Source organism: Manihot esculenta, chromosome 14 (assembly GCF_001659605.2).
Source record: "Manihot esculenta cultivar AM560-2 chromosome 14, M.esculenta_v8, whole genome shotgun sequence".
NCBI classification, from domain to species: Eukaryota; Viridiplantae; Streptophyta; class Magnoliopsida; order Malpighiales; family Euphorbiaceae; genus Manihot; species Manihot esculenta.
Genome location: NC_035174.2, coordinates 15,397,765 through 15,425,117, shown reverse-complemented (window position 1 = coordinate 15,425,117; position 27,353 = coordinate 15,397,765). Strand labels below are relative to the sequence as shown.

Below are 27,353 nucleotides of genomic sequence, written 5' to 3'. Positions count from 1 at the left end.
TAGACATCTATCAACTTACTAGTCATTTTCGGAGGAGAGAATGAGAAAGGAAGGAGAATTTGGGTTTTTAGATGTAAAAATTTCTTTTATATATAGTGTATAGTACAATAAGGTTATTGTAGGAAAAAAAATGATTTTCAAAGGTTTGACAAGCCATTTACCTTTAAACTATCGATAAAACAGATAAAGGGGCTATACATTTAGACGGAATGAAAATAAAAAAGTTTAAGTATTCGATTTTTAAAATATAAGAACTAATTCGTTAATTATTATATAATTCAAAAATTAAAATATAATTTATTCTTTTTTTCACTTACTAATTTTTATGAATGCTTTAAAAGTTAGAAAATGAAAAAAAAAAATCTAAATAAGCTTCCATATTATTTGATGGGTTAAATAAATCTAAAATTACTGTTTTAGGCTTTAGCTATATAAACATTAAACTCTTCATATAAGGTCAATTTAGGAACAGAAGGGCATCTTTCTTTCCTAGAAAAGTGATGGAAAAGTTTCAAGCTCCTATGCTCCTTTTCGACAAGGAGAGGAAAAATTATTTTATAAAATTTTTATTTAAAACATTAAAAATGACATAATACATTTTTTTTTAGATTTAATAAATGACTTGTCAGCAAAATTCAGAATAAATGAGGCTTCAGGCCTGCATTTGTAATGGCTATCTTTAAAAAAGAGAGAAAAAAAAAATTTTCTTAGCCTGAGGCAGGTCTGAGACTGATTTGATGAAGTAACTAAGCTGTAATACTTGAATTAAGAAAAACGCTTCTGTTTGAAACGGAGAAAAGCCTAATATGACAACTGAGAAGGAAAAACTCAAAAGGATCACTAGAGAATATCGAGAATTAAAGAAGTGCTAGAAGGTATTCGCTCTGAAATGTAGCAAGTTCAACTGAAATAAAGTCAACAACATTTCAAAAACAATGCAAGTCCTAAATTTAACAGGTCTGGATAAAACTTCTTACAGTGTTTGCTAGAACCAAAAACTGACATTTAAAGCAACCATGAGCTAAAATAACAAATCTAACACTTGAATGTTTGAAGACCCGAAATGCACTCTGCATCTTAATTTACTTGATCTTCTTCTTAGGCCTCAACTGCAATGAAGAAATGAGAAGGTTCCGGCATTACCAAGGAGAGTCAAGGCAACATAGTAGAAAGTCAGTTACATATCAGCTAAAAGTCAGAAAGTAATAGACATAAAAAAAAATGAGCATAAAGTGATAAATTAAACAAAGAACCTACCTGATTGCTGTGACCACATTTCTTTTTCCGGCAGTTTACCGCCCTTGGATGCAGACGAGCATAACACCTAGAAAAACAAAATGAAAGTCAATAATTCATAGCAATCCAATTAAATAATATCACCTGAAATACAATGTACATGATTCAGATCAGCAACTCAAGAAGCAAGAAAACAACTCACGGCACAGTTGGCAAATATTAGCCAGATATCAAGCAACCATAGCCACATATGAAAGCATAATGTCTTTGGTGTATGTATATATACACACACCCAGTCAATGAAGTTTAGAATGAAAATCAATCTTTGATGTAGGATTTCCAAGTAAGAAAAGAAGCAAATTCTATAATATGCATGTAGCATATGCTAACTTACACACAAATTTATAGCCCCCTCAAGACCCAGAAAGAAAAACTCAAAAAATAAAAAGAAATAATTGAAAAGAAAAATGGAGGAATAATTATGAAGAAAAGTACTATGGAGAAAAAAAAAATAAAAAATGCGCCATCCTAGGCATAGCAGATTCATAGTCTTGAGTTAAATTTAAAATACAAATTCCAAGAAATAAATTATTTTAGTTGTGACACTCAGATAAATAAAAATGGTTCGGCATGGGAAATAAATATTCATTTGGTCACATACAATGTAGACACCTTATTCTTATGATCTTATCCAAATCTGCATTGCATTGTTTTCCCAACCAAAACTTCACAAAAACATGCCAAAAATGAAACTAATGTTGCTATATGAATAATGGATTGCCAGCAAGAAAAATTTTGCATTCAAACAATGTAGGAAAAGACAATGCAACATCCATGAAAATCAACTGAACGTAAAATAACTCCAGCTGACAAAGTTGAAAAATGGAAACTAATATTGGGAACTCCTATGACCTCTTGTGCACTTTTAAGAGCAAAGAAGCTAAGTAAGTTCCCTGATGTTATAGAAACAGCCCACGATCTATAACAAGCAAAACTAATTCACAAAAACATGCAGAATACGTATGCACAATGGATTGACAGAAGAACAAATTTTGAATTCAAATTGTAGGAGAGATAAGTACCATCCATGAAAATCAACTGAATCTAAACAAAAGCTAATACAGGGAACTCCTACCACCTCTTGTGCACTCTAAAGAAGCTAAGGGTGTTCCCTAAAGTTATAGAAACAGCCCATGATCTATAACAAGCTTCCTAATTCAGAAAGACTATAATTATTGAATAATGGAACTACTCATTCACACATGCATCATAAAACAAAGGAAAAACTGAAGTACATCCAAATAAATATTTTATCTAAACACTCACACTATACTCAGGTTTAACAACCTTAAAAATGGAGCTTCAACACAACGTAATATAAACAAATGAGAGGAGTAGGCTTACTTGCGGCAGATCATCTTGTCTTGATTGTACTTGCGAGCCAAAGCCATAAGAGAAGGCTCTATAATTCCTCCCCTAAGCCTCAAAACAAGATGGAGGGTTGATTCTGCATAAACAAAATAAATACATTTGAACTTAATTAGTTATTTAAAAATTTTGCAGAAGGCTAATAAATTCGTAAATTCAGAGAAATATAGCAACCTTTCTGGATGTTGTAATCGGCCAAAGTTCGGCCATCTTCAAGCTGCTTTCCAGCGAAGATCAATCGCTGCTGGTCTGGTGGGATTCCTATTCAACAGTCACCCATTCTCAAATTAGTAGCTTACAAAAGAATGAAAATTCACTTGATTTGATAAAAGGGCAAGGAAACAGACTAAAATGTTGATTTTCTCGGATAACAAACAGAAACGAAAAGAAACAAAAATATCTTGCAATTGAATACCTTCCTTGTCTTGGATCTTAGCCTTGACATTGTCGATTGTATCGCTGCTCTCTACCTCGAGAGTGATGGTTTTCCCGGTTAGGGTTTTCACGAAAATCTGCATCTTTCCTCTCCTTTCTCTTTCTCTCTTGAAAAGAAGAGCGGCTTCTGAACTGATCTTTACGGTTTTTATACTCCGGGTTCTAAGAGCTAGGGTTTTCCAAAGTTTCCTGCTTTTAATTTTTTTTTTTTTAACCGTTTTAAAACATTCCATGATTTTTATTTACTTTCAATGTAGATTAAAAAATAATAATTCTTTTAATTAAATGACATCTTTTAATTTTTTAATTATACTCCTCTTTAATATAAATAGAGGATATTAAGTTTTATTAAATAATAAAATCATTATTAATAATATTGAATTTAATTTAAATGTTAAAAAATTATTTGACTTTTCAATTCAGAAAAAATTAAATAATTAATAAAAAGTTATGTTAAAAATAAAATTTACAATATTTTAAAAGAGTTAAAAATAGAAAAATAAATAAAATCATGAGATATGGAAAATATAATATTACAATTAAAAAAAATAAAAATCAGTTGAAAAAACACTTCTCCCCTGCTCAACCGTGATATTTTATTGGTTTGATTTAAAATTAAATTGAATTTAATAAATTAAAAATTAAAATTTTAGTATTTATAATTGATTTTGATTAAAAATTAAATTGAATCAAATCAGTCTAATTCAATTTAATTTGGTTCAATTTAATTGATTTAAATTTTTAATAAATTTTTTTAAAAAAATTTAATTAAAATATTTTAATCTTAATATAATCTAACTCTCTATACTATTTAAAATAATATATAATAATCACTAATTGGTTCCATTCAATTCAATTTTTTTGATTTTTTTTTATTAAAATTAAATCGAATCGAAATAATTAAAATTTTTAAAATTAAAAATCGAATCAAAATAAATAAAAAATCGAATTAAATTTTTAAATTAATGTAATTCGATTGATGTTTTTTTATTGAAACTAAATACCGATCACTTTAGTTTTAAAACGTATATATTTAATTATTTCTGGAGAAATTTACTATTTTTAACCTTTGACTCCATTTATTTTTTTTTTTTTAATTTTGCCTTTTATTTTGTGTTGACAATACTTGAATCCCCTGTTTTGAGAGGTCCTCAATGCTTTATTGGTTGAGGCTTTTACTTTTTATATTTGTAGTGATTTGGTGGGCGAAGAGCGGTGGCATGTAACTGTTGCTCTCTCTTGTTGATGGTGGTTTTCTTGTATGGCTGCCGCCTACTAGGTTGCTAGGGAGTCACTATAGCAGTTTCTCTCTGTTGTCTGCACCTGGCCTCTTCCATGCGTTTTTAACACTGGTTGGCCTCTCTATGTTTATTGAAGTCTGGCTGCAATTATTTATCCTTTGGTCGAACATCACCTTCAATCTCCAACCAATAACCTTAATAGTAGTAGCATGGCCTCTCAAAATCTGTAGAAGCGAATATAAGTGAACCAAGATTAATCCCATAATCTCTCAATTTAAAGGGCTTCAACTTTAGATTTGTTGTAAAATTTTATATTTCGATAGCTTTTATTTTCAAAATATATAAATTTTTCATTTGGTTTATAAATAATTTTTTATTATTGAATTTATAAAGTACAAAGGAGTAAAAATTTATTTTCACAATTCAAAACATAAGATTATTTTTCTCTACTCTTTTTACTTTTATGTTTTATATTTCAACGATCGATGTATGCTATTTTAAAGAAATATCAAATTGTTTTATGGAAATGGATACAAGACCCATAATAATATTATTTTTATATGTATGCAGTGGAAGGTGGTATAATTTATTAAGAGAATTATTATTTAATCCTTTTAGTATAGAAAAATTTACTTATTGATTTTTCAATTTTGAAAAATATATTAAAATATTTTTAATATTTTAAAAAGTCTATTAGATAATCGTTCCGCTAGTTTTAACAGTTAAGTATTACAAAAAAATTTAAAATGCCCCTGATATTGAGGAACTAATTAATAGACTTTATAAAAATATAAAGGACCAACTAATAAAATTTTTAAAATTATAAGAATTAAATCATAAAATATTTAACGGAATGATTAATTAGTTGCCTTTTTAAAATGTTAAGAACATTTTAATACATTTTCAAAATCGAGAGACTAGTAAATTTCTTCATACAGTAAAGATTAAATAATAATTTTTCTAATTTATTTTCTTTCAAAAGTTATTTTACCATTTAATTTTATCTTTATTTTATTTATTTATTTAATTTTTTAGTATAATAATTTAACTATGGTGGTGTGAGATTGGATACTTATTCCTACTTCAATTTTCACTAATAGCTCCTTATAGCATGAGAATGAGTTAATATTATGCTCTTTGTTACGGAAATTAAATTATTTTATAATTTGAAAATTAAAAAAATAAGATTAATAGGCTAAAAATAACTTTAAAAAAATGATACATTAGTCTATTTATAGGTCATAAATGATAAACGCAGAACAATTGTATTATTTTGGTCATAATTTTACTAGCATCGCATTCAAATCCAAACTTATTGGGAGAGTATTTAATTTATCTTTTTTCGTACGGTTGATAGTTGATAAACTTTCAAATTTAAAAAAAAAAAAAAGGGTCAATAAATGATAGTAACATATATCATTTGACATTAATTGTGAGCTATTAGTTATAATGAGTTATTCGCTATTGCATCAGTAACAATCATCAACTGTGTCCAACTGTACAAACCAAACAACTCTTTAGAGTTTTTTCGGTCGATGAGATTTTATATTTTGTTTAGACCATATTTCCTTTTTAGTATTTATTAATTATCAAATTTTCATATGAGCATAAATTTCAATATATATTAATAAATTATTTATAATTATAAATATACATAAATATTATAAAAATAGCTATATATATATTATGTGATAAATTATTAATTTTATTTGTATTTTAATAATAACTAAATTATATATATACTAGTATTCCTCATTTTATATATAAATAACAATAGTTAGATTTAATTTAGCAAAGTTTTAATTGCAATTAACAATAACTATGAGTAATTAAATATCAATTATCACTCGTAGCTAATAGTTAAATCAAATATACTCCCTGCATATTTAATATCTAAATCTATTCCAAAACTCTATTAAAACAGCCGCATCGGAAATTATAAGATATTAATTTATCAATTAATAAAAGTTACAAGGCCAATAACTAGAAAAATTAAAATCCAAAAGAAAATAAAGATAACTTTAAGTCCAAAAAAGCTCTAGTATTCAAATACAAGAACTTAATCCGGCTACAGATTCGAAAAAAATATAAGTCAATTCGTTTTTGTTCTGGAACGGTCAATGATCGAAAGAGAAAGAAGACCATTTAAAGAGAAGTAAGATTCAACGCGAAAATAAAAAGAAACACCTACAAAAACATGCTCAACTACATACTGCAGACCCAAAAAGTTTTAAACACCAAAAGAAATACCCAACACACAAAATATAAACTTAATCTCAACTCAACATTGATATTATTACATAAACTCAAACTCTTTATTTGATAAATTTAAACTATTCCTAACTTCTAATTAAAAATTCAATTAAATTAAATTCTTATAAAAATCTAACCCATTCTCATCACTAGATAAAGCTTACAAGTCCACATTTTTATAATTTATTTGTGTTCTTTAGATTTCTTGAGTTGAACAGAACCATGACCTTTTAAAACTCTTACTCGAATATGTGATTTAGTAGGTCTTGTGTTGAGATCCAATTAATTGATTTATTAATTAATTAATGCATAACCATAAGAACCTATTTCATTTTTCTAGAAAAATAAATTTCTAATCAATTTAAATTGTAATCATTCGTGCAATGAAAAGTTATGGACCATATGAAAATTTATGTAATTTCTTTTCTCTTTTTTTTTTTGGTCCTAATGGCATTAAAAATTCAATATTTTTCAATCTTTGCATTTTAATCCACTAATTTTAATTTTAGCATAATTGATCAATTTTTAAAAATTTAAAGAAATTTTATCCAGGTAATTCAATTTGAGTGATCATACTCCATCCAGATTGTAATATTCAGAGAAATTGCAAGAATTTTTCCTATTTTATTAGCGTTTAAATCTATAAAAAAAAATAACCATAATATTTCAATATTTAGCCATTTCATACTCTTTAATCCATAGTTTGCACATATTAACCAAAAATATAAAACACACTAGTACATATGTTTATTATTTTCAAAATTTATTTATAGACTATTCGTCCACCACTTGTATACATACTAAATATAAACAACATATTTATAAAAATTCTAGTTCACTAGTTAGGATGATAGGCTCTATGCTGATATACATATTTGAAGAATAGGATAAAAATAATAAAATTTTTTTAAGGATTTATTTTGTAATCTCATAGGATTAAACATATTCTTCTGAAATTTGATTTTCAGAATCAGGACAACAAGAATTTATTTTTAATTTATAACTCAACGATTATAAAATTTTTTGAAATTTAAACTAATTTTACAACAATTCAACTAGACTTCTCATCTATCACTCCCTCTGACTTCTCCCTACGCATGGGAAGGTTTGATGCCCTGAATTTATGCTCAATAGTTGTATAAAAATAATTGAATAAAACTATTATAAAGTTAAACATGTCGCACTCATAGACTTAGTCTGGTGGTAAGTGCATTTCAGTAAATTTAAGAGATTTCAGATTCTACTCTTCAAATCCCCAATTCTCATTTCAAAAAAAAAAAAAAAAATTAAACATGCCAAACATAACAAATACATTAATAAGCAAGCACATAAAACATATTAGGTTATGCAAGCATAAGCATGTAAACATTGTCTTATATTATAGGGAAAATTATTTTTTAGTCCTGAGATTTAACGTAATTAATGCTTTCTGTCCCTCTATTTTAACGACCCAACACTTAAGTCCCTCACTTTTTCTTCCGTCCAAATTCGTAGTCCTTCCGTCAAAAATAGCCGTTTAGTCAAAGAGTCAAATGTAAGAGGTGATATTTTTTACCAAAAATACCCTTAATGAAATTGTTAAAACCCCTTTCAACGTGAATCCCTCCATCCTTCTTCTCTCTCGTATTTTCTCTATTTCTTTTCGGAAAGGAAAAGTTTTCTTTGCATCAACTCCAACAGCTTTTAGATCATAATACACAATTTCAACTGATAGTACCGCAGCTTGTGTACAAAGTTTGGCCATTCCATCCAGAGTCACAGTACGATCACTTACGCAATTGAATATTTTGTTACTTGTAACTTCTGGGTTCTCAACAACTGTAGTAAGCATAGAGGACAAGTCTCTAACATGAGCAATATTAGTTAGTTGGATCCCAAATCCAGGGATGGGCACTGGCCTTTTCCGAACAATCCCTGTTTAGAACAAAACATCGTCAATTTTGTTCTTGGACCAGTCCGCTATAGGCCTGTTTGTAAAGGTTGGTTAGGATTGGTTGCTTATATTAATGATGGGATTGAGTCAATAGCCATAATGTTGACAAATCTCACAGCATCAAGGTCCTTACCATTGTTATTTAACACCACATCAAAGGTTACTGCTTCCACAGCTTTTCCAATTTCTGCTCAGTCTCCTCACATTGTCCGCTATCCCGCACTCACAATTTCCTAAATCAGAAAGAAAATGATAAAAGAAATCAAGTTCCCATGGAAATTTCATCAAGTTCCCATTGAAATTTCAAGAATTATTTAATGATTTCTAGAACTCACTGAGAATTTCAAGAAATGGAGAGAAAAGAAGAGGGAGAGGAGGGTTGAGAGGAAAGAGAAGAAAGAGAGATGCGCGGAGAGGATAAAAGAAATAGAGATGATATGAGGGAGAAGAAGGATGGAGGGAAGAAATAGAAAAGATATGAGGGAGAATAAGGATATGAGGGAGAAACAGAGAAGATATGAGGGAGAAGAAGAATGGAGGGAAGAAACAGAGAAGATATGAGAGAGAAGAAGGATTGAGAGATTTCACATTGAGAAAGGTTTTAATAATTTCATTAAGGGCACTTTTGGTAAAAAAATTCACCTCTCACCTTTGACTCTTTGATCAAACGACTATTTTTTACGGAAGAACTACGAATTCGGACGGAAGAGAAAGTGAGGGACTTAAGTGTTGGGTTGTCAAAATAGAGGGATAGAAGTGTTAATTATATTAAACTTCAAGGACTAAAAAGTAATTTTTTCTTTATTATATTCTCTCCGTTTCATAATTTTTGTTCACTTAATTTTATCACACATATTGAAAAATATAATTTTTTTTATCAGATCAGTTTGATTTAAATCGATTTCTACTTAAAATCAATTTTTACAAACTTTAAAATTGATTTTTAATTTTTCAGTTTGGTTCAATTTTAAATCAAACTAACTGAAAAATTAAACCTGCGCGATATAATGGACCTACTCCCACCACATTAAACTTTAGATTTGTATTTTAAAAAAAAAATTAAAAAAATTATCTATTTATACTAAAATTAAAACTAATGAAGTAAATTGTCAAAAAGGTTTTAATTTTTAATACGATTATTATTATTATTGTTATTTTTATACATTATGATCCATTAGATGAGTTGAATAATAAAAGATAGCTTTCTTCTCTATACTTATTTATCTTTAATTATATATATTATGTGCTTATTTGATTTGCAATTCTTTTTAAAAAAATTAAATTTTATTAATAAATTCAATTTATTTTTATTCATCAAAGAATTTATTTATTTGGAGTTAATTTAAATGTAAAAAAATTTAATTGAAATCTTTTATATCAGGTAAATTAATAATAAAATTTAAATTAATTTAATTTATTCATCATTCTAATTATTTTTAAACTAAATATAGATATTTGTCCTTATATAACAATAATTTTTATCACATTCATTAAAAAAAACATTATTAATATTTTTAAAACATTTAAAACCTAAATTTTAAATAATTTTTTACCACTAAAAATATAAAAATTAGTTTTTTTAAATTAATAAAATAATATAATAAATTTTTAATATTAATTATAAATGTATTAAATATTAATAGTGACTATTAAATTAAAATAAGTTTTGTAAATAGTAATTATTAATTAAAAATAAGAAATAAATTTAAAATTAAAACAAACAAAAAAATAAAGGATAAAAAAATAAAAAAGAATTTTCAAGGACTAATTAAGTAATTTTGATATAAATAATTTTAATGAAATTATTTCTTATAAAATTCAAATAATTTTAACAAAATTTACTTTTAATTCAAAATCAATTCTCACAAGAAAGAATTTTAATCCTTATACTATTAATTTTGTCAAATATAAAAATTTTTAAAAAAATTCATTTCCTCTTAATTACTTTAAAATTTGACATTTCAAATGTATTTCTTTATTTGTGTTATTATTTATATTATTATATGATGATATTATATTTTTATTAAATAAATAAAATAATTAAATTCATAGAACCATATTTTAAAAAAATTTGGGGGGACATTTTAGCTCCTTTCCTTTTTGATTCTAGTGTTATAATTAATTTTATTTTTCTTTTTTTTTTTCGTCCCATGATTGTTAAAACTGGATTGAGCTTACCGATCGGACTGAATTTAATTGAAAATCAAATTATAATCCAGTTCAATTTAAGTAATAAACCTTTTTTTAACTTAGATCAATAAAAATTGGAGAGAATCGGTTGGATGTTGATCCAACCAAAAACCTAAACGATTTGATTTCAATTTTTTAAATCAGACTGCATTCACCAATCAAAACTCAAAAGAATCTTATGTTTGTGCCACCAAGTTTTGAACCTGACACTCAAGTTGAAGCTAAAAACAATTTATCATTTGATGCGCTAGTTATTTTTAAGTAAATTACTTTGTAATTTAAAAAAACACTATTAGTAATAATTTATTTCATTAAATAAGTTAAAATTATTAAATTTATTTTAATAATTATTTATAAAAATATATAAAAACGTTAATTATAATAATTTCTACTCTTATCGATTCATTGACCAGGCCCTGCTCTCGTTGATACATTAATCAGGAAATTGTTGGGAGGGACACGCGAAGAGTCCGACTTGGAATCACCTGTTGCCACTCGATCAAGAGTGATTGCCTTAAAAAAACAAAATTTCTCTTCAAATGCAACATTAAAGTATTTGTCAATCTATTACCAATAGAAAGATGACAAATATTACTTTATTTGTTTTTTCATATAATTATTTGTCTATTATTGATGACCTAGAAAATTAATAAATTCAAAGGTATGGAAGACGGCAAAGTGTGAATCATTAATAAAAAGTCTTCTAGATATAATTTAAAATAAATAAATAAAATTTTTTATTTATTTTATAAACAATGGAAAGAAAAAGGAAGTTGCAGGCTTAACTACCCAGCAACCTCGTCACCATCAAGCAAATGGTTTCATAATATAGAGAAGCACCCAGATTTCTTTCATAGCACTGAATTTTTTGCTTGTGAAAGCACACAATTTCAAAGAATTTTGGAGGTCAGCCTCTGTATTCTGTATGCTATTATTCATCAGGCTTTGATCTGATAGCCTATATGATAAAGGTTTTTTTTTTTTTTTTCTTTTTTTTTTTCCTCCTTTTCTCTTTTCTCTTGGCTTATAAAGGAGAAATATAAACTCCAACTGCATATTTATTTATTTCTTTTAGTATAACTATAAATATTTTAAATCATTAAACTGGAATTAAATTTTATTTTTATATGTTCGTACTGCATTAATTCACTAAAAAATAAAGTGCTTCTAATGAGTATTTATTTTATTTATGAGAATCGAATTTTCAACGAAAGATATTAAATCATTTATCTTAATACTTGTCGATATTCTATAAATATATTTTTAGGAGCTGAAATATCTTGTAAAATCTAATTAATTAAAACTTATTCTTATTCTTAACTCTTGAAAGTATAATTTCTTAAAAGCTAAATGTTAAATCATTTCTACAAGTGTGGGCCTTAAATTTTCTTTCTTTTCTTGTTTTCATTCTTAATGAAATTCTAGAGGAGTGGTAAGTACCTAGTTTTCATTACCAAGCAAATGGTTTTGAGTAGCCCTACAAATTAGTAATATTGAATTATGGATATTTCCATTTGATTTCTTTGGAAATTTGAAGTCTATAAAAAGGATAATTCTCCAACTTAACTTGCATTTCAGGATCACTCATTTGAGCTAATTCATCTTGTCTTCTTCTTCTTTCCTTTCTATATTGAGTATGGAAGCTTTGTACCCTGCCTCAGAGTACTATCCACCAAGAGATGTCTTCTCTTTCAAAGAGCCCAATTATGGGAGACTTAATGTTGGGTTTCTCTTAGGAGGAGGATCTACTCTTGCTATTCTAATTGTATGGGGCATTTGGACTTTATTCAAAAGGTTTAATGTCTCTGTAGGCTGCAGTTGCTCAATTTCAAATTCCCACAACGTGCCTGATATTGAATTGCAATTGTGAACAAGGTTAGATTAGGTTGTCTATTGCATGGTTATGGTTATGTTTATCATATATAAACATATTCTTTCCTTCATGTATCCAAATAAATAAATAAAGAAAAATTTATTTTTTAATCCTTGAAATATAGTGTAATTAATGGATTCATCCCTCTATTTTTAAAATTCAACACTTTCGTCACTGAGATTTAATTCCGTCAAAATTAGAGGTCTCTCCGTAAAAAATGCTGTTAGTGACAGGAAAAATGACCGAACTACCCCTTCTAGAACCCAACACTTTAGTCTCTGAAATTTAATTCCTACAAATTTATAGGTCCCTCCCTTAAAGAAATGAATGAAAAAATATATTTTCATCTTTAAGATATTACATAATTAATATATTTATTTCTCTATTTTTCGAATTCAATATTTTAGTCCTGAAGTTAATTTCATCAAAATTCAAAGAAGCAAATCTCAAACTCAATCTCCATAAATAAATAAAAATTTCAATAAATTTAAAATTTAAATTTAGAAAAGATAATAAAAATCAAAATATATAAAATTTAAATTATTAAAAATAAAAAGTTAAAACTTAATAGAAATTGCTTTTGTAATACCATTCGTTGTCGATCACTGCTTGCTATTTGAAAAATTCATTAAAATATTTCTGACATTTTAAAAAGTCTGCCAGTTAGTCTTTCTATTAATTTTAATTATTAAATATTATAAAAAATTTAAAATACTCATGATATGGAAGGAGTAATTAGTAAACTTTTTAATAATTTGAGGGACTAATTAATAATTTTTTCTAAACTATAAAGACTAAATAGTAAAATATTTAGTGATAAAATTAATAGAAAAATTGACTAGTAAACTTTTTAAAATATCAGAAATATTTTAATATATTTTTTAAATTTGAAGGACTAAGTAGCGAGTTTTTTCATATTATAGGGACTAAATAATAATTTTTTTATTTTATTATTGATAAGGGTATTTTTGAAATTATATTTATTCTTTTTCCTTTCACCAAGTGGAAATTATTGATTTAATATAAATTTTTAATGGAACAACTTTAAATTTTAATGGAATTAAACTTCAAGAACGGAAATGTTGGCTTCTAAAAATTGAGGGACAAATCTGTTCATTATGTTATATTTTAGAGACTAAAAAATAATTTTTTCATAAATAAATATATATATTTATAAACTCATCCCAAATTAGTTGAAGATGATAAGTGTTTAAAACTTTTATAAGAAATACATTGTTTCTATCCCAAACTAATGTCGGATTCAACACATTTTTATGGTATTGATAATCTTACTGGAGTATAAAATATTTATGAAAGATCCAACATTTATGAGAGGTTCTGATACTATATTAAATTTAAAGTAGACCTAACTCACTTTAAAAATTAATTCAAAACTGTCTAGTCCAGATGAACACTTTTATAAGTTGTTACATGACTAATCATTCACCATTTTCATTGTAAAAAATGATTTTACTATAGTTACATGTATTAACCGCCAAAGTTGAGCTTGTTAATTAAGATATATAAAATAAATTTATTTGCTTTTTCATTTTTTAAATTTTTTAAGAAAAGAGGATGAGCTTTTATTGTTATTTTTTTATAAGAGAATGGAACAAATATTAATTTTAGATTGTAAGATTTAAAATAATAAAAAAAATTAAAATAAAAAAGAAAGAGTGGGGCAATTGCACTCCTTCTCCATAAGGTGGTTTTGCCATTAGTGCCTACTGTAAAAAAAAATTGGAGCGCACTGAGAAAATTTGTGAATATGTACCATCAGGTTAGCCGTGATCATGATTCGAATTAAATTAAAATTCAATCAGTTAAATTTAAAATTAGACTAATTAATTGCAATTTGAAACTGAATCATCCAACTATGAAAAGTTGCTGGCAAAGTTGCAACGTGGCATCCTATGGTCGGATACAGTGAGAAAGCCAGGCACCGCCTGGCCCTCTCAGCATGCGGTCTTGTATCTAATGGACCGTTTGGAAACAGTCCAAAAGTGGACCATTTTTCAAAAAGAAATTAAAACAATTTCCCCTCAAAATATTCAGACTTTACTTCTTTCAAAATCATCTAAAAATTCTCTCAATACTTTTTTCAATTTGAAAATATTTCAATTTTCTCAAATTATTCCTTTTTTCTATAATATGACAATTCTCTCAATAATTTCTTCAATTTAAAATAATTTTAATTTTCTCAAATTATTTTTTTATAATATGATAAATTATAAAAATTTAATTATAAAAGCAGATAAAAAAATAAAAAAATAATTAATTTTACTAATCAAAATACATTTGATTCCTACTTCAGATTTATAGGTATTAAAACTCTTGATAATCTATTTAATGGTCAACTTCATTTTATAAAATCTAATAAATATTAGATTGTAGTATATAAATATAAATGATAATAAAGATAAAGTATCAATTTCAATTATGAAATTAACAATAGAGTGAATCCAATCCAATGAGATTATACGTAAAAATTTTATACTTTTATAATTCATCTGTTTAAAATATTTATCAATAATAAAATTAAAATAAAATATAATTATTGCAATCACTTTAAAACTGAAGGTGGGTATGAAACTTTTGGACCATAATTTTATACATTCTATTAAAGCAAATGGTAATATAAGACTATCAAATTATAATAGAAGTAAATTGCTGAATTTTATAATATCCATTTCTGACATATAAAGATATTAAATTTAATCCATTATGGAAAAATTCCTTTCCAATCAAAATTGAGCGCCATTTATTTTGACATGGAAAAAGAAATTGTTTTTAACAAATTTTAGGAAATTTTTTTTTTAACATTTATTTAAATAAAATTAGCATTAATAAATGAGAAATAAATAACATAATATTTAGAGACTACTAAAATTAACATTAATTTTTGAGAAATAAATAACTAATTTTTTTCTTTTTTCAATTTTATGGTGAATAATTTGCTTTTTAAAACTGCAAAATTAACTGATATTATCACATAAAATTAACAAAAAAATTATAAAAAAACAAAAACCGACGTCACCAATCTCCGGCTTGTTATTGACAATAACAGCAGAGAAAGTGAAACTCCAACTTACTATTAGCCCAGTGTGAAGGCAGCTGGATTGTTGTTGAAGACCCCCTGGCTCGATGGCCAAACCACTTTGGAATATGACTTCCATGGAAGAAAACACTAGATTCTCCTGCTAACACAGAAGGCGTCTTCACCACAATAATCATGATTTAATATGGAAGATAGTAACAAATTCAAAGAATTGGATAGATGGAGGGAGACCTGACTATATAGTCTTTTTGCATAAAGCTGTAATTTTCTTTGGGCATATGCCATCAAATTTTGCCTTGAAATCACATTCAATCTCCTGCAATTAGTAAGAAGGAATTAAAAAATTTTCCCTCACCACCACTTGAATCAGTTGATATTTTTATTAGAAAGAAGCAATCATCGGCATCTAATTTTGTCAGCCTCCTGCAAAACTTTAAACTGAGGTATTGCAGCTCAGTAAGTTCCTTGATGCTTTCAGGTATCTTACGAAAATGGTTTCCACTGAGATCTAGCGCCTCTAGCGAGCGTAAGCAGCTTATACAATCACGAAAGTTCGGCATATGCATCTATTGAGATATAGCTCACGCAGAGTCGGTAAATTTTCTCTTGAATTGTCTCCACCTAAGATCATACCTTGTGATAAGCAAAGGTCACTGCAGTAACTCAGTTCTAAGCTAGAAAGACTCTCCAAATTTTCATTTGGTGTGGGCAACTTTCTTATGGCTGTTCCATCTGAATAAAGATATCTTAAGGATCCCATAACCTCCAAAATTTCAGGAAAACTTTCAAATGTTGAACAGCCTGAGAGATTAAGCTTTTGCAGAGATTTCAACTTACAAATGCCACTTGGAAGAATATGAAATCTTTTGCAGTTTTGCAGGTTCAATTCAACAAGTTCAGAACAGTATTCAATTGATGAGGGAATTTTTTTTATTGCAGTTCCATCTAAAAATAACAACTTTATTTTCCCTGAAACTTGTGGAAACTTCGTGATGTTTGCACAGCCAGAAAGAATAAGCTTTTCTAGAGTTGCCAACTTAAAAATGGTAGAAGGCAGGTCCTTAAGCCTTATGCAGTTCTTTAGATCTAAACAAGAGAGTCGAGAGAGACAGCCAATTGAAGAAGGGGCTTCTTCTATTGCAGTTTCTGTCAAGTACAAGTATCTTACATCCCCTGAAATATTTGGAAAACGAGTAATATTTGAGCAGCGAGAGATATCAAGAGTCATAAGTGATTTAAACAAATGAACACTGTATGGAAGGTTTCTGAGTCGCTTACAATCCCTCAAATTCAAGGCAACGAGTCCACTTAGATGCCCAATTGATTTGGGAAGTTCTTCTATAGCCGACTCATTCAAATTTAAATACATTATGTTCCCAGCAAAATCTGGACACTGCCTAAGGTTTAAGCAGCCAGAAAGGTAAAAGAGTCTTGAGGGATCTCAATTTAATGCCACTTGGGAGGTTCATAAGACTTGTGCAGCATCTCATATTCATATCAACAAGCTTGTCCAGAAATGGAATAGATGAGGGAACTTCTAGCAAGCTAGTGCAATATTCAAAATTCAATCTCTCAAGATTCTTGGCCTGCGAGATGTCTGGGAATGCAGTCAAGTGCTTAGAATTGCTAAGGTTGATCTCTTTCAAACTTGCAAGATTCTGCAAAAACAATATTATTAGCTGCGTACCACATGCCTGAACTACAAAGCATCTTCAAAAGGAAATAGAGAACAAAAAACAAAAAGAATCAAGATAATAATATAGCATACTTGAACTCCTGACCACAGTTGCTGTAAGCTAGATTAAGTTCAACAATGTTCTCTGCATGAAAATTGGATGGGATAGAGCTCAAAGGGTATGCACCCAGTGGAGATATCTCAACTCTTCAGAAAGAGACTCAAGGCCATGAGGAAGGTGCACTTTGCAGTTGTTCCCAAATCTAGAATTGAAGATTTTGAGCAATCTAAGGTTATACATGCCCACAAAGGCTCTGGAATTCATTTCCATTCTCCCACTTTTGATGTGTCCAAGAATATCCCTTCTAACTTTGTCAGATCCCTGCAGATCACAGATCATAATAAGGTGGAAAAAAAAGATGTCGTATATAAAGCATATAGCTTTCCCCAGATATTTTTTTTCAACAACCAACAGTCATCAGTACAACCCCACAATCTACTGCACTTGCCTAGCTCTTTAACAGATTCTCGGCTAACGATTTCATGAGCCATTTCTTGCAACAAGTCATGCATCCCCCAGTTTGTCTTCTACAGTAGTAACAAGGCATTTATCAACAAGAACACTGATCCCAATGCCTGTTGAGAAACCACAACCATCTAGTATTCTCTTTACAAAATCAATCGGTTGCCCCTTAAAAAAAAATGCAATATCGAGAAATATATTTTTCTCATCATCATCTAGTCCATCAAAACTTGCTTTCAGCACATGGAAGATTTTAGGCTGAGGAATTTTTCCCAATTTATCGAATGCGCTTTCCCAATCTTCTTTCCTTCTGTCAAAAAGAAAAGAACGCAATACTTTGCCAAATAACTCTACTTCCCACACCAAAATCACATCTTCCTATTAGAAATTCTAGGTGCTCTATGTCATCCAAGTTATCAAGAACAACCAAAATCTTTTTGCGACGGAGGCTTTCTTTAATAGAAACTGATATCATGTTCAGAGTTGCCATATATAGATTTTCTTCCCCTAATAATTCAGAAAAAAGCTTCTCTTAAATGAACTAACCCGCCAAGTTTTTCTGATACTTCCCTTAATATTTTCAATGAAGCAGCAACTTTCAAATTGATATGAGAAAGTGTTGAAAACGGCTTTGGCAATAGTTGTTTTACCTATCCCTTCCATACCCCAAATTCCTGAAGTACGAACACCCGGCAACCCAATGTGTAACAAATTCCTAATCAGTTGAATGTGCGAGTCTATTCCAATTAGGCCCTTTGCATCTTCTGAGGATACATGATTCAGTTTCTTCAAAACATGTTCCGCAATTTCTTCCACAAGTTTTGCTTCAGACCTAATAATTTAAGAAGTGTTGAGACAAAAAGTACAGTAAAGAGAAATAAAGAAAATTATCATGCAAGGTTTCTACATCAACATTTTCTTTCTAACCATACTATTTCTTTTTACTGTATCTTATTGCTATGTTTTGGTCCTCTTTTATACTGTCGTATTGTGTCACCACGAAGGGAATGGCCTCTTTGACCTTTTGTTCAATTTTGCATGTAGGCAACTGCATTATGTATTTTTATTCACAACAATAGGGTTGACCCATGGTGTCCACACCCAAATTCTTTCAATTACATCAAGAGTCCTAATGTTAGGGAAATGGTTGATATGAATCAAATATATATTCAAATCATCTTAATCCATCATAAAACTTTGTTATTTGGATTTGCAACCATAATCTAATCTAATCATTCAAACCATTTAATAATCCCATACCCATCTAACTATTAAAATAAAATTTATCTAATTAATGTCCTACTAATTATGAACAAAAATGAAAAGTTATTTATTCAGATCGCAATAGTAAATTTGCTAAAATAATAAAAACACAACTAAAAAAATATAAATTAGAAAGTATCATAAAAATTAAATAAAATAAAATAATTAAATCTAGATATTACATTTTAAATAGTAAAAAAACAAAAATATCTAATTAATTTTAAAAATTATATACTTCTAAATCTTTCAAACTCAAAAAAGAAAGAGTTAACTTCAAAATAAAATTTATAACTTTAATTTTAATTTTTTTAAAAATTAAAAAAATTAAATAAAAAATTTTAAATAATTTCTGCATATTCTTTTAACTTTCTAAAAAATGTGATTGATCTTAATTTTGTAAAAATTAAAAAATAAAATAATTTTTGTAAATTACTTTAACTTTTTTTCCATATATGTGGCAACACGAATTAAAAAAATTAAAGTAATTTTTTCATATTAATTTAATTTTTTTAGAAATGTGATTAATTTTAATTTTGTAGAAATTAAAAAAAAATTTATATATATTATTTTAACATTTGTATGTGGCTAATTTTAATTGTGTAGAAATTAAAAAAATTATTGCACCTAAAATAATTACAAAAAAAAAATAAAATAATGTGTCTGAAAAATATACTGCCGGTGCAAAAATATAATAATTTTAATTTTTTTAAAATTAGAAAATAAAAATAAAAAATAATTAAATTAAAATATTACATCTCTAATAATAATAAAAATACCAAAATTCTAATTACTATTATATCCAAACTAATACAAAATCTAAGGAAGAGAATATAAAATCAGGATTAAAATATATAGTTGGATATTAAATAGTTATTTGTTGATTAATAAAAAAAAATATAAAATTGATAAAATATTCAACTAATCCGTTGGATATAATAGTAAAATTGATAAAATTAATAAAATTATAGAAAATTGCAACCATTAAAAGAAAAAAAAGTTTTTACTTGTTTAGCAGGAATATAAATTTTCAGCATTGGACAGAAAAATAACCTAAATAAAAAATATAATTGATATTACATATATATCATGAACTGTCATAATAAGATAGAGTCACGTGATAAAAGTCTGATTACAGCCAATAGGTAACTCTACCCGTGGAGAGGAAAACTCGAACACCATATCATCCGATCTTTCATTAAGACTCGCTTTTCTCTAAAAAGAGTTTTCACATAAAATCATCATTAGTATGCGTTGGAAAAGTTTTCACATAAAATTATATTAATAGACACAATCCAACGGACTTTCATCACGCCTATTATCACAGGATATTGATGGCTTAGTCGGAGAAATCTCTTATCAATTAACCGATACCGATTGGATTCTCATGAAATACTATAATTAACTCTCATTTTTTTACAGTATAAAAACTAACGATTATAAAGATAAAAATATATAATTCTTACACAACTATTTTTGAGTTCTAAGCCATTCTTTATACTCGCTCTATTCTCCCGTCTACTCAATAATTGATACTAAAAGAGTCTCAATAATTGATACCAAAAGAGCCTTAAATGTATGTATTTGTTTTTTCCGTCAAAATAAAATTGTCATTGCAGCTACATATGCATAAAATACCACAAATTTATATTCCCTTATGAAAACTTAAAACTGAAAATTTAAAACAGAGGCATTGACACATATCTTATCACTAGGGAAGCCCATCCAGATACACTGGCAGTGGCAGCTCTCATCAAGTCAGCTCTCCACCTGGGCATCATTTCCATTTTCTCCTTAAAGTTCTTCTCGATCTCAATAAATCCATCTGCAAAACTCCCACTTTGTTATGCTACATCAGATGGATCTACATGATAAAAAATTGGTAAAAGTGTCTGTCCATAAATTGGTAATAGATGAAGACGCCATATCAGTAAAGGCCCAATCTTCCCCTAGAAAATTAAAATTAAAAAAGGAATGATAAACAATAGAGAGAAATTAGAGAGAGGGCAAGCGAGAAAACAGTAGTTAGAGTAAGAACGGAATCCACACCACCATATAATTGAACAGGGCTGATAAATTAAGCCAAATCCCAGTTAATAAATAATGCATGGTTTCTCAAACACCATTAACAGAACTCAAATCAATCTAAAGCATGGAATTAAAATGAATACCTTTCAATTTCAGTGAAAAGACTGGAAAGCCAACAAATTTTGTTTTGCTTTGATAAGCTGATAACGCAGAGGAAGAGAAAAAGAGCATCCATCAATTTATAACATTAAAAAATAATAACATAAATTATTTTTTGATATTATAAACTTTAATTTTAGAAAAATAAAAAAAATCTAATTTTTAAAATATTTATAATTGTACCCTAAAATTTAAAAATTTATTGATTAATCTTTAAATTTTTAAGTTTTAATTATATCAATGATGCAACATAAAAATATGGTAATGACATATTAAACAAATTGATAATTCTATTAATTTTTTTAAAAAATTTGATATTTAAATATAATTGAAATAATTATAAAAATATAAAGTTTAATTAATGAAATGAAAAAAATACAGAATGTAATTGATAATATGTGAAAATAACGGTTTTGTTTTATTGTCTCTAAAAATTTTTACAAGAATTTAATTATTTATTTTTATTAATTTTTTTTGGAATTTAAAATTTTGCAAAAATACAACTGAATTATTTTTTTTTATTTTCCTCTAATTTCTTCTAGGGAGGGAATTTTCTCTTGAAGAAAACTCTTTTCTTTGGGCGTTCATCTCCCTCCTTCTGCCGTTGTAGCTGGTTCTCCTATGCTCTCATGGGCAAGAGGGACCTCTGTGTCTTTCTGTTGCCTGAAGAGTGGCTTCCCTCTCCACTCCAGGTGGTTTTGGAATATACCTTTTTGGTTTGGCAAATCTGACGGTTAGCTTGAGGATTTTTCTAGATCTACCTTTCTCTTTCGTTTTCTCATTTTTTAGTGATAAATTTGTGGTTCTGGGTTATGATTTTTAATAGATCTACCATTAATTTTGTTCTTGGTTGAGTTGGTAGTTGCATGTAGAGAAAAATTTCTCTTTTCTCGGTGATGATTTAGCCATTGGAGACTTTTCAATGTTTGTGCTAGATACTGCTATTTTAGTTTGGTGAAACGGTTTTGATGGTGGTTCACAGAGCTAGTCTCGAAAGATGCAATGGGTCTCCAAAGAATGCTCCACCTTTTCCTCAACTGGCACCCTATGGGCTGTTTGAAGTCTCCCTTGACCTAAGATTTGGTTGTTTGTTGCGATTTCTTTCCTGTAGTGGCTGGTTCTCCCCTATCTTTGCAAGATTCAGGGCTGCATGTGTTCTTTAAGGTTGAACAAGGCCTTTCTTGGTTTGAAAATAATGATTTCTATCAAAAGTTTGCGTGATTTCCTCCCTTTGTGCCTGAGCAGTGTGTGTTTGATGGCTGACTGCCGTCGAATTCGTCAATTATACATTATTTAACTTTTCAACATTCTACGTCAATTATAACTTATTTCACTTTTCAATTATTGAGGTGGGTGTCGATTTCACGTAAACTTTAAATTTATTTATTTTAAATGTTACATGCGAAAAGGGAAGAAAAAGAATTTTTAAAATAAAAGGTAAAAAAGTTTTCAATTAAAAAAATTTAAGAGGAAAAAAAATATATACTATGGAATAATGAAAAAAGAGAAGAAAAAAAATTTAAAATAAAAAGAAAAAGGAAATAAATTCCAATTAAAAAGCTTAAAGAATAAAAAAAAATATAGGATGGAATAATGAAATAAACAATTAATTAAAAGGTCAACCAAAGTAATTCAAATTAAAAGGTTTTATCGATTCATCATTCATTTATTTAAAAGTTAATTTACTTAATTTTTTATTATTTGATTAAATTGCTTAAATAAGTGAATCTCACCGATTTTTCTTTAATATTAAATTAATTTGTAAAGTGTTAAATTAATTTCTAATTAGTTAATAACTCCAACAACCGTATAGATTTAATTAATTAATCGCATTAAGAAAAAAAGAAACCAAACTTGATTAATAATTACAAGTGAATTATTTAAATTAAATCTCTAAATTCCTTAATACAAATAGATATTTTAATTGCTACTTATATAATCCAATTAAATAATTACATATTTATTTGAGTTAACTAGTAATATGTTGTCTAGTTAGAATATTCAATAGTCCTCTTGAATACCTAAGAAGGTAATACTAGAGGTGGTGTTCTCAAAAATAGAAAAAGAATAAAAACATAAATTAAGATAACCAGAAAATGAGATTAGATCTCACACTTTGATAAAAACCTCAACTAAATTAATCTCCAATTGAAAAAAAATTTTTAGCTATTAAGAGCCATTACAAAATTCAGAAAAATATAAAAAAGAAAATTATGTTCAGCTTAAGATGCTGAAGAGATTGAGAGATAAAGAAAGAAAAAAAAAGAGCAGATATGTGCTGATTCTCCTACTTTTAAAACAACTCTTATATAGATTTTTTCCGAACCAAATGGTTAAAGAAAATATTTAAATTTAAAAAGAAGAAAATAAATCAACAAATCATTTTACTGTTTGTATTTGCAGCTATCTAAAATAATTTGAATTCTGTACAAAGTAGAACCTTTCAGTTTTCTGCCGGTTCCTTTTTATACTTTCAGCTTCAAACTTGTCCAAAATTAAAATTCAAGTAAAATTTCATTTTTTACCATCAAGAACATAACAAAATCATGGAAAATTAACATGAAAAAAGTGGTAAATTTGACAACTCATCAAAATACCATGCACTTGCACATTGCTTATTCTTAAGTATAAAAATTCAGATCCCCCAAAAAAACACAGCCCTATCTTCAACAAATGGTAATTTAATTGTCTAAAGCAAAGAACCAAATTATTATGCAATACAATACTAGCAGAAACAACTTAACTTCACTGAAGTTCATTACAACAAATATCACTTTTAAAACATATTTCTCAAAACATAAAATAGACCCTCAATCCAATTTTAAGCACACAGAACATTAAATGTCATAAAAAATTAAGCTACCCTTTCAAGAGACGACTTTAAAAATTTTGACTAGACCAACAAAATTACTAATGAAACCAATAAAGTGAGTGTGAAACAAATGGTAACTGAGCCATTTGCCCTAGGTTGTTCAGCTCAGGTTGCTACCAACTCTACTCATGGTTTCCTAACTAAAGTCGTGGGGCGAGTTTTTAAATGGTCTAAACAAGAGTAATACTTTTCCAAACACTGATTTTTCCATACAAAATTACCTTAAGAGGTTGTCAAGTATCGCACTACTTGGACTATCGGGTTGGTAACTAAATAACCAAATGACTAGAGGAGTGGGTCATAGGAATGCAATCACTTATTTTTCTATTTGATTTTTCATGTTTCTATTTTCTTTTTTTTTTCTTCTTTTTTCTTTAATGATACCCTTAAATAATTTGAGCATAAAAACATGGTCTAGACTTCTTAGTATCACTCTTGTTAAAAGGTAACGAATAGTTTAAGCGTGCATTCATTATCCAACTATTTAAATAAGGACCATATTTCGTGAACTTTCAAAACAAACCTTAAAAATAAGACTACAAAAATAAATAAATATAAACTTATTCTATTTAAGATAGCATCAAATTGCATAAAAAAATTTAAAATTAATTCTTTGATAAAGACATCTCAAAATTCTCATGGCAAGTAAGGATTTTTTTCTTTTTATTATTTTTTATTTTTTTAATAAAATAAAATAAAGAAAACCTGGGAACTGAAAATCTAAAAACATAAATCAGCAAGTGCAAGTTTGAGAAATAGATAGGCTTGGGCAAGCCTGTCACATTTGGCAACAAAAATGACAGAGCTAAAGCAATAAAAACATTAACAAAATAATATGTACAACAACCATCATGATAATAACAAAAGAAGAAATGAAAACACTTCAACGCTTCCATCCACCCTCACACTTACTCCTCATATTGTCCTCAATATGTAACAAAATATAAGCAACGGGGGAAGCTCACCAATATAAAAGATAGAAAAATAAGATAGAAAGTGTAAAGAACTTCTATGAGGAGAAAGTCATCATTGAATCTTTAGGCTGGTGGTGGTTGGAGTATAGACAACTCCAAATGGGAGAGTATCACATCCAGTTTGGCATCAATATGCTGCAATTTAGCTTTAATTCTGGCTAGCCGGGCATTGTCATTAGATTCTAGAGGAGCTGAGGTAGATGGGTATGGTTTGTCTTCTGTTTGAAATAAGCGTGACCGATGAGGAATGATAGGACCTGGAGGACAAAATAAAATTTCTTTCCTCTCTCATTGAGGCAAAGTAAGCTCATGGAATTAAGTGCATGAATATCTAAAGGAAGAATGCACTCAGCAATGTGTAAATCAGTGTTCTGTATATCGAGCAAACCCATTCCAACATCCAACATAGAAATCACAGAACCTAAATAAATGCCACGTCTAGTGTTAGAAATAGTCTTGAATTGGGAGGCTAATCAAAATCTAAAATTGACTTTGTGTTTATGCAGCATATATTAAAGGAAAAATAGCTTATACATTAAAGAAAGAATAGCTCATACTTGATTAGCTTGGTGGAATCTTTATTTTTACTAGAAAAAAATATAACAGAGGAACCTATAGATGTATCTACGGGGCGGGCTTTAAATTTCATTTGCTTTGGACTTGTCACCCTTAAATTCAAGTGTAGAGTTTCTCATTAACTCTTTATAAACCAAATTTGGTTCCCAATCCATTGGATAATCACATAAATAATCCAAGTATGCAGCTGTTTTTACATATTCATGATTATAGACACCCAAATGAAGAATGAAATTGGTAATAGAGCAATATACCAATTTATCTCTTAACCTAAAGCGAACAAGGGGTGTATTTCAATTGAAATCTTGAACATTATATGATAATTCAAAAGTACCATAAAACTCTCTGCACAACTCAACATATAATGGACAATTTATAGTAAAAACCTTTTTTCAACCAATATTATCAATCACTACATAAATTTCATCAAACATATTCAGCTATTTCAAAGCAGCATCATTAACACTTTTGCAATGGTAAATATCCAAATGGAGAAAAGCTTGATACCTTTTTTCATCGGTGCCCTCAAAATCAAAATTATCATGTAGTTCATGCTCTTTAGGTAGGTACCTGGCCTTCCCGTTGACCATTCTCGGCATCCGCTACTTTTTCAAGGGAGAGACAAGTAATAGCTCATACTTGATTAGCTTGGTGGAATCTTTATTTTTACTAGAAAAAGTATAACAGAGGAACCTATAGATGTATCTACGGGGCGGGCTTTAAATTTCATGTGCTTTGGACTTGTCACCCTTAAATTCAAGTGTAGAGTTTCTCATTAACTCTTTATAAACCAAATTTGGATCCCAATCCATTGGATAATCACATAAATAATCCAAGTATGCAGCTGTTTTTACATATTCATGATTATAGACACCCAAATGAAGAATGAAATTGGTAATAGAGCAATATACCAATTTATCTCTTAACCTAAAACGAACAAGGGGTGTATTTCAATTGAAATCTTGAACATTATATGATAATTCAAAAGTACCATAGAACTCTCTGCACAACTCAACATAGAATGGACAATTTATAGCAAAAAACTTTTTTCAACCAATATTATCAATCACTACATAAATTTCATCAAACATGTTCAGCTATTTCAAAGCAGCATCATTGACACTTTTACAATGGTAAATATCCAAATGGAGAAAAGCTTGATACCTTTCTTCATCGGTGCCCTCAAAATCGAAATTATCATGTAGTTCATGCTCTTTAGGTCTGGCCTTCCCGCTGGCAATTCTCGGCATCCGCTTCTTTTCAAGGGAGAGACAGGTTGTACCTCCTCACTACTGCTACTATCATCAGGATCTTGTGCGAGGTCTCTGTCTATTGCCACTAAGGTCTGAAGTTGTGACTCGCGGTTGTCGAAGCCGGTCAAAAATAACCTTTTCAGTTATCAACAATATTACTACTGCAGATAATAGTAAAGGATCGAATCCACAGGGAATTAAAAACTTACCTATTCTTCTTATCAAGACCAAGGAAATTAACTGAAAGCAAATAGACTGAAAGCAAGATAAACGGAAAGCAAAATAAAAATAAAGTACAAGTAAAGTAAAAAAAAGGGGGTTTGAGATTGATTCAGTTAATCTAATGATGAAAGCAATAAAACAAGGCGAATAATAAAAATAAAGGG

At 28.2% G+C, this 27,353-nt stretch overlaps 1 protein-coding gene and 1 pseudogene across 1 annotated transcript; both read right to left on the bottom strand.

Moving 5' to 3' along the window:
- Positions 1 to 857: 857 nt before the first annotated feature.
- LOC110630882 (ubiquitin-60S ribosomal protein L40) lies at positions 858 to 3,241 on the bottom strand. Its single transcript, XM_021778515.2, has 5 exons — positions 3,080 to 3,241; positions 2,839 to 2,925; positions 2,641 to 2,743; positions 1,258 to 1,324; positions 858 to 1,109 (listed from the first exon to the last, which is right to left on the bottom strand). The coding sequence occupies exons 1-5, from the start codon at positions 3,180 to 3,182 to the stop codon at positions 1,083 to 1,085; spliced, it is 387 nt and encodes a 128-aa protein (XP_021634207.1). The 5' UTR covers positions 3,183 to 3,241; the 3' UTR covers positions 858 to 1,082.
- Positions 3,242 to 4,393: 1,152 nt separating this feature from the next.
- Positions 4,394 to 26,304, bottom strand: LOC110600527 (annotated as a pseudogene).
- Between the last annotated feature and the right edge of the window lie 1,049 nt (positions 26,305 to 27,353).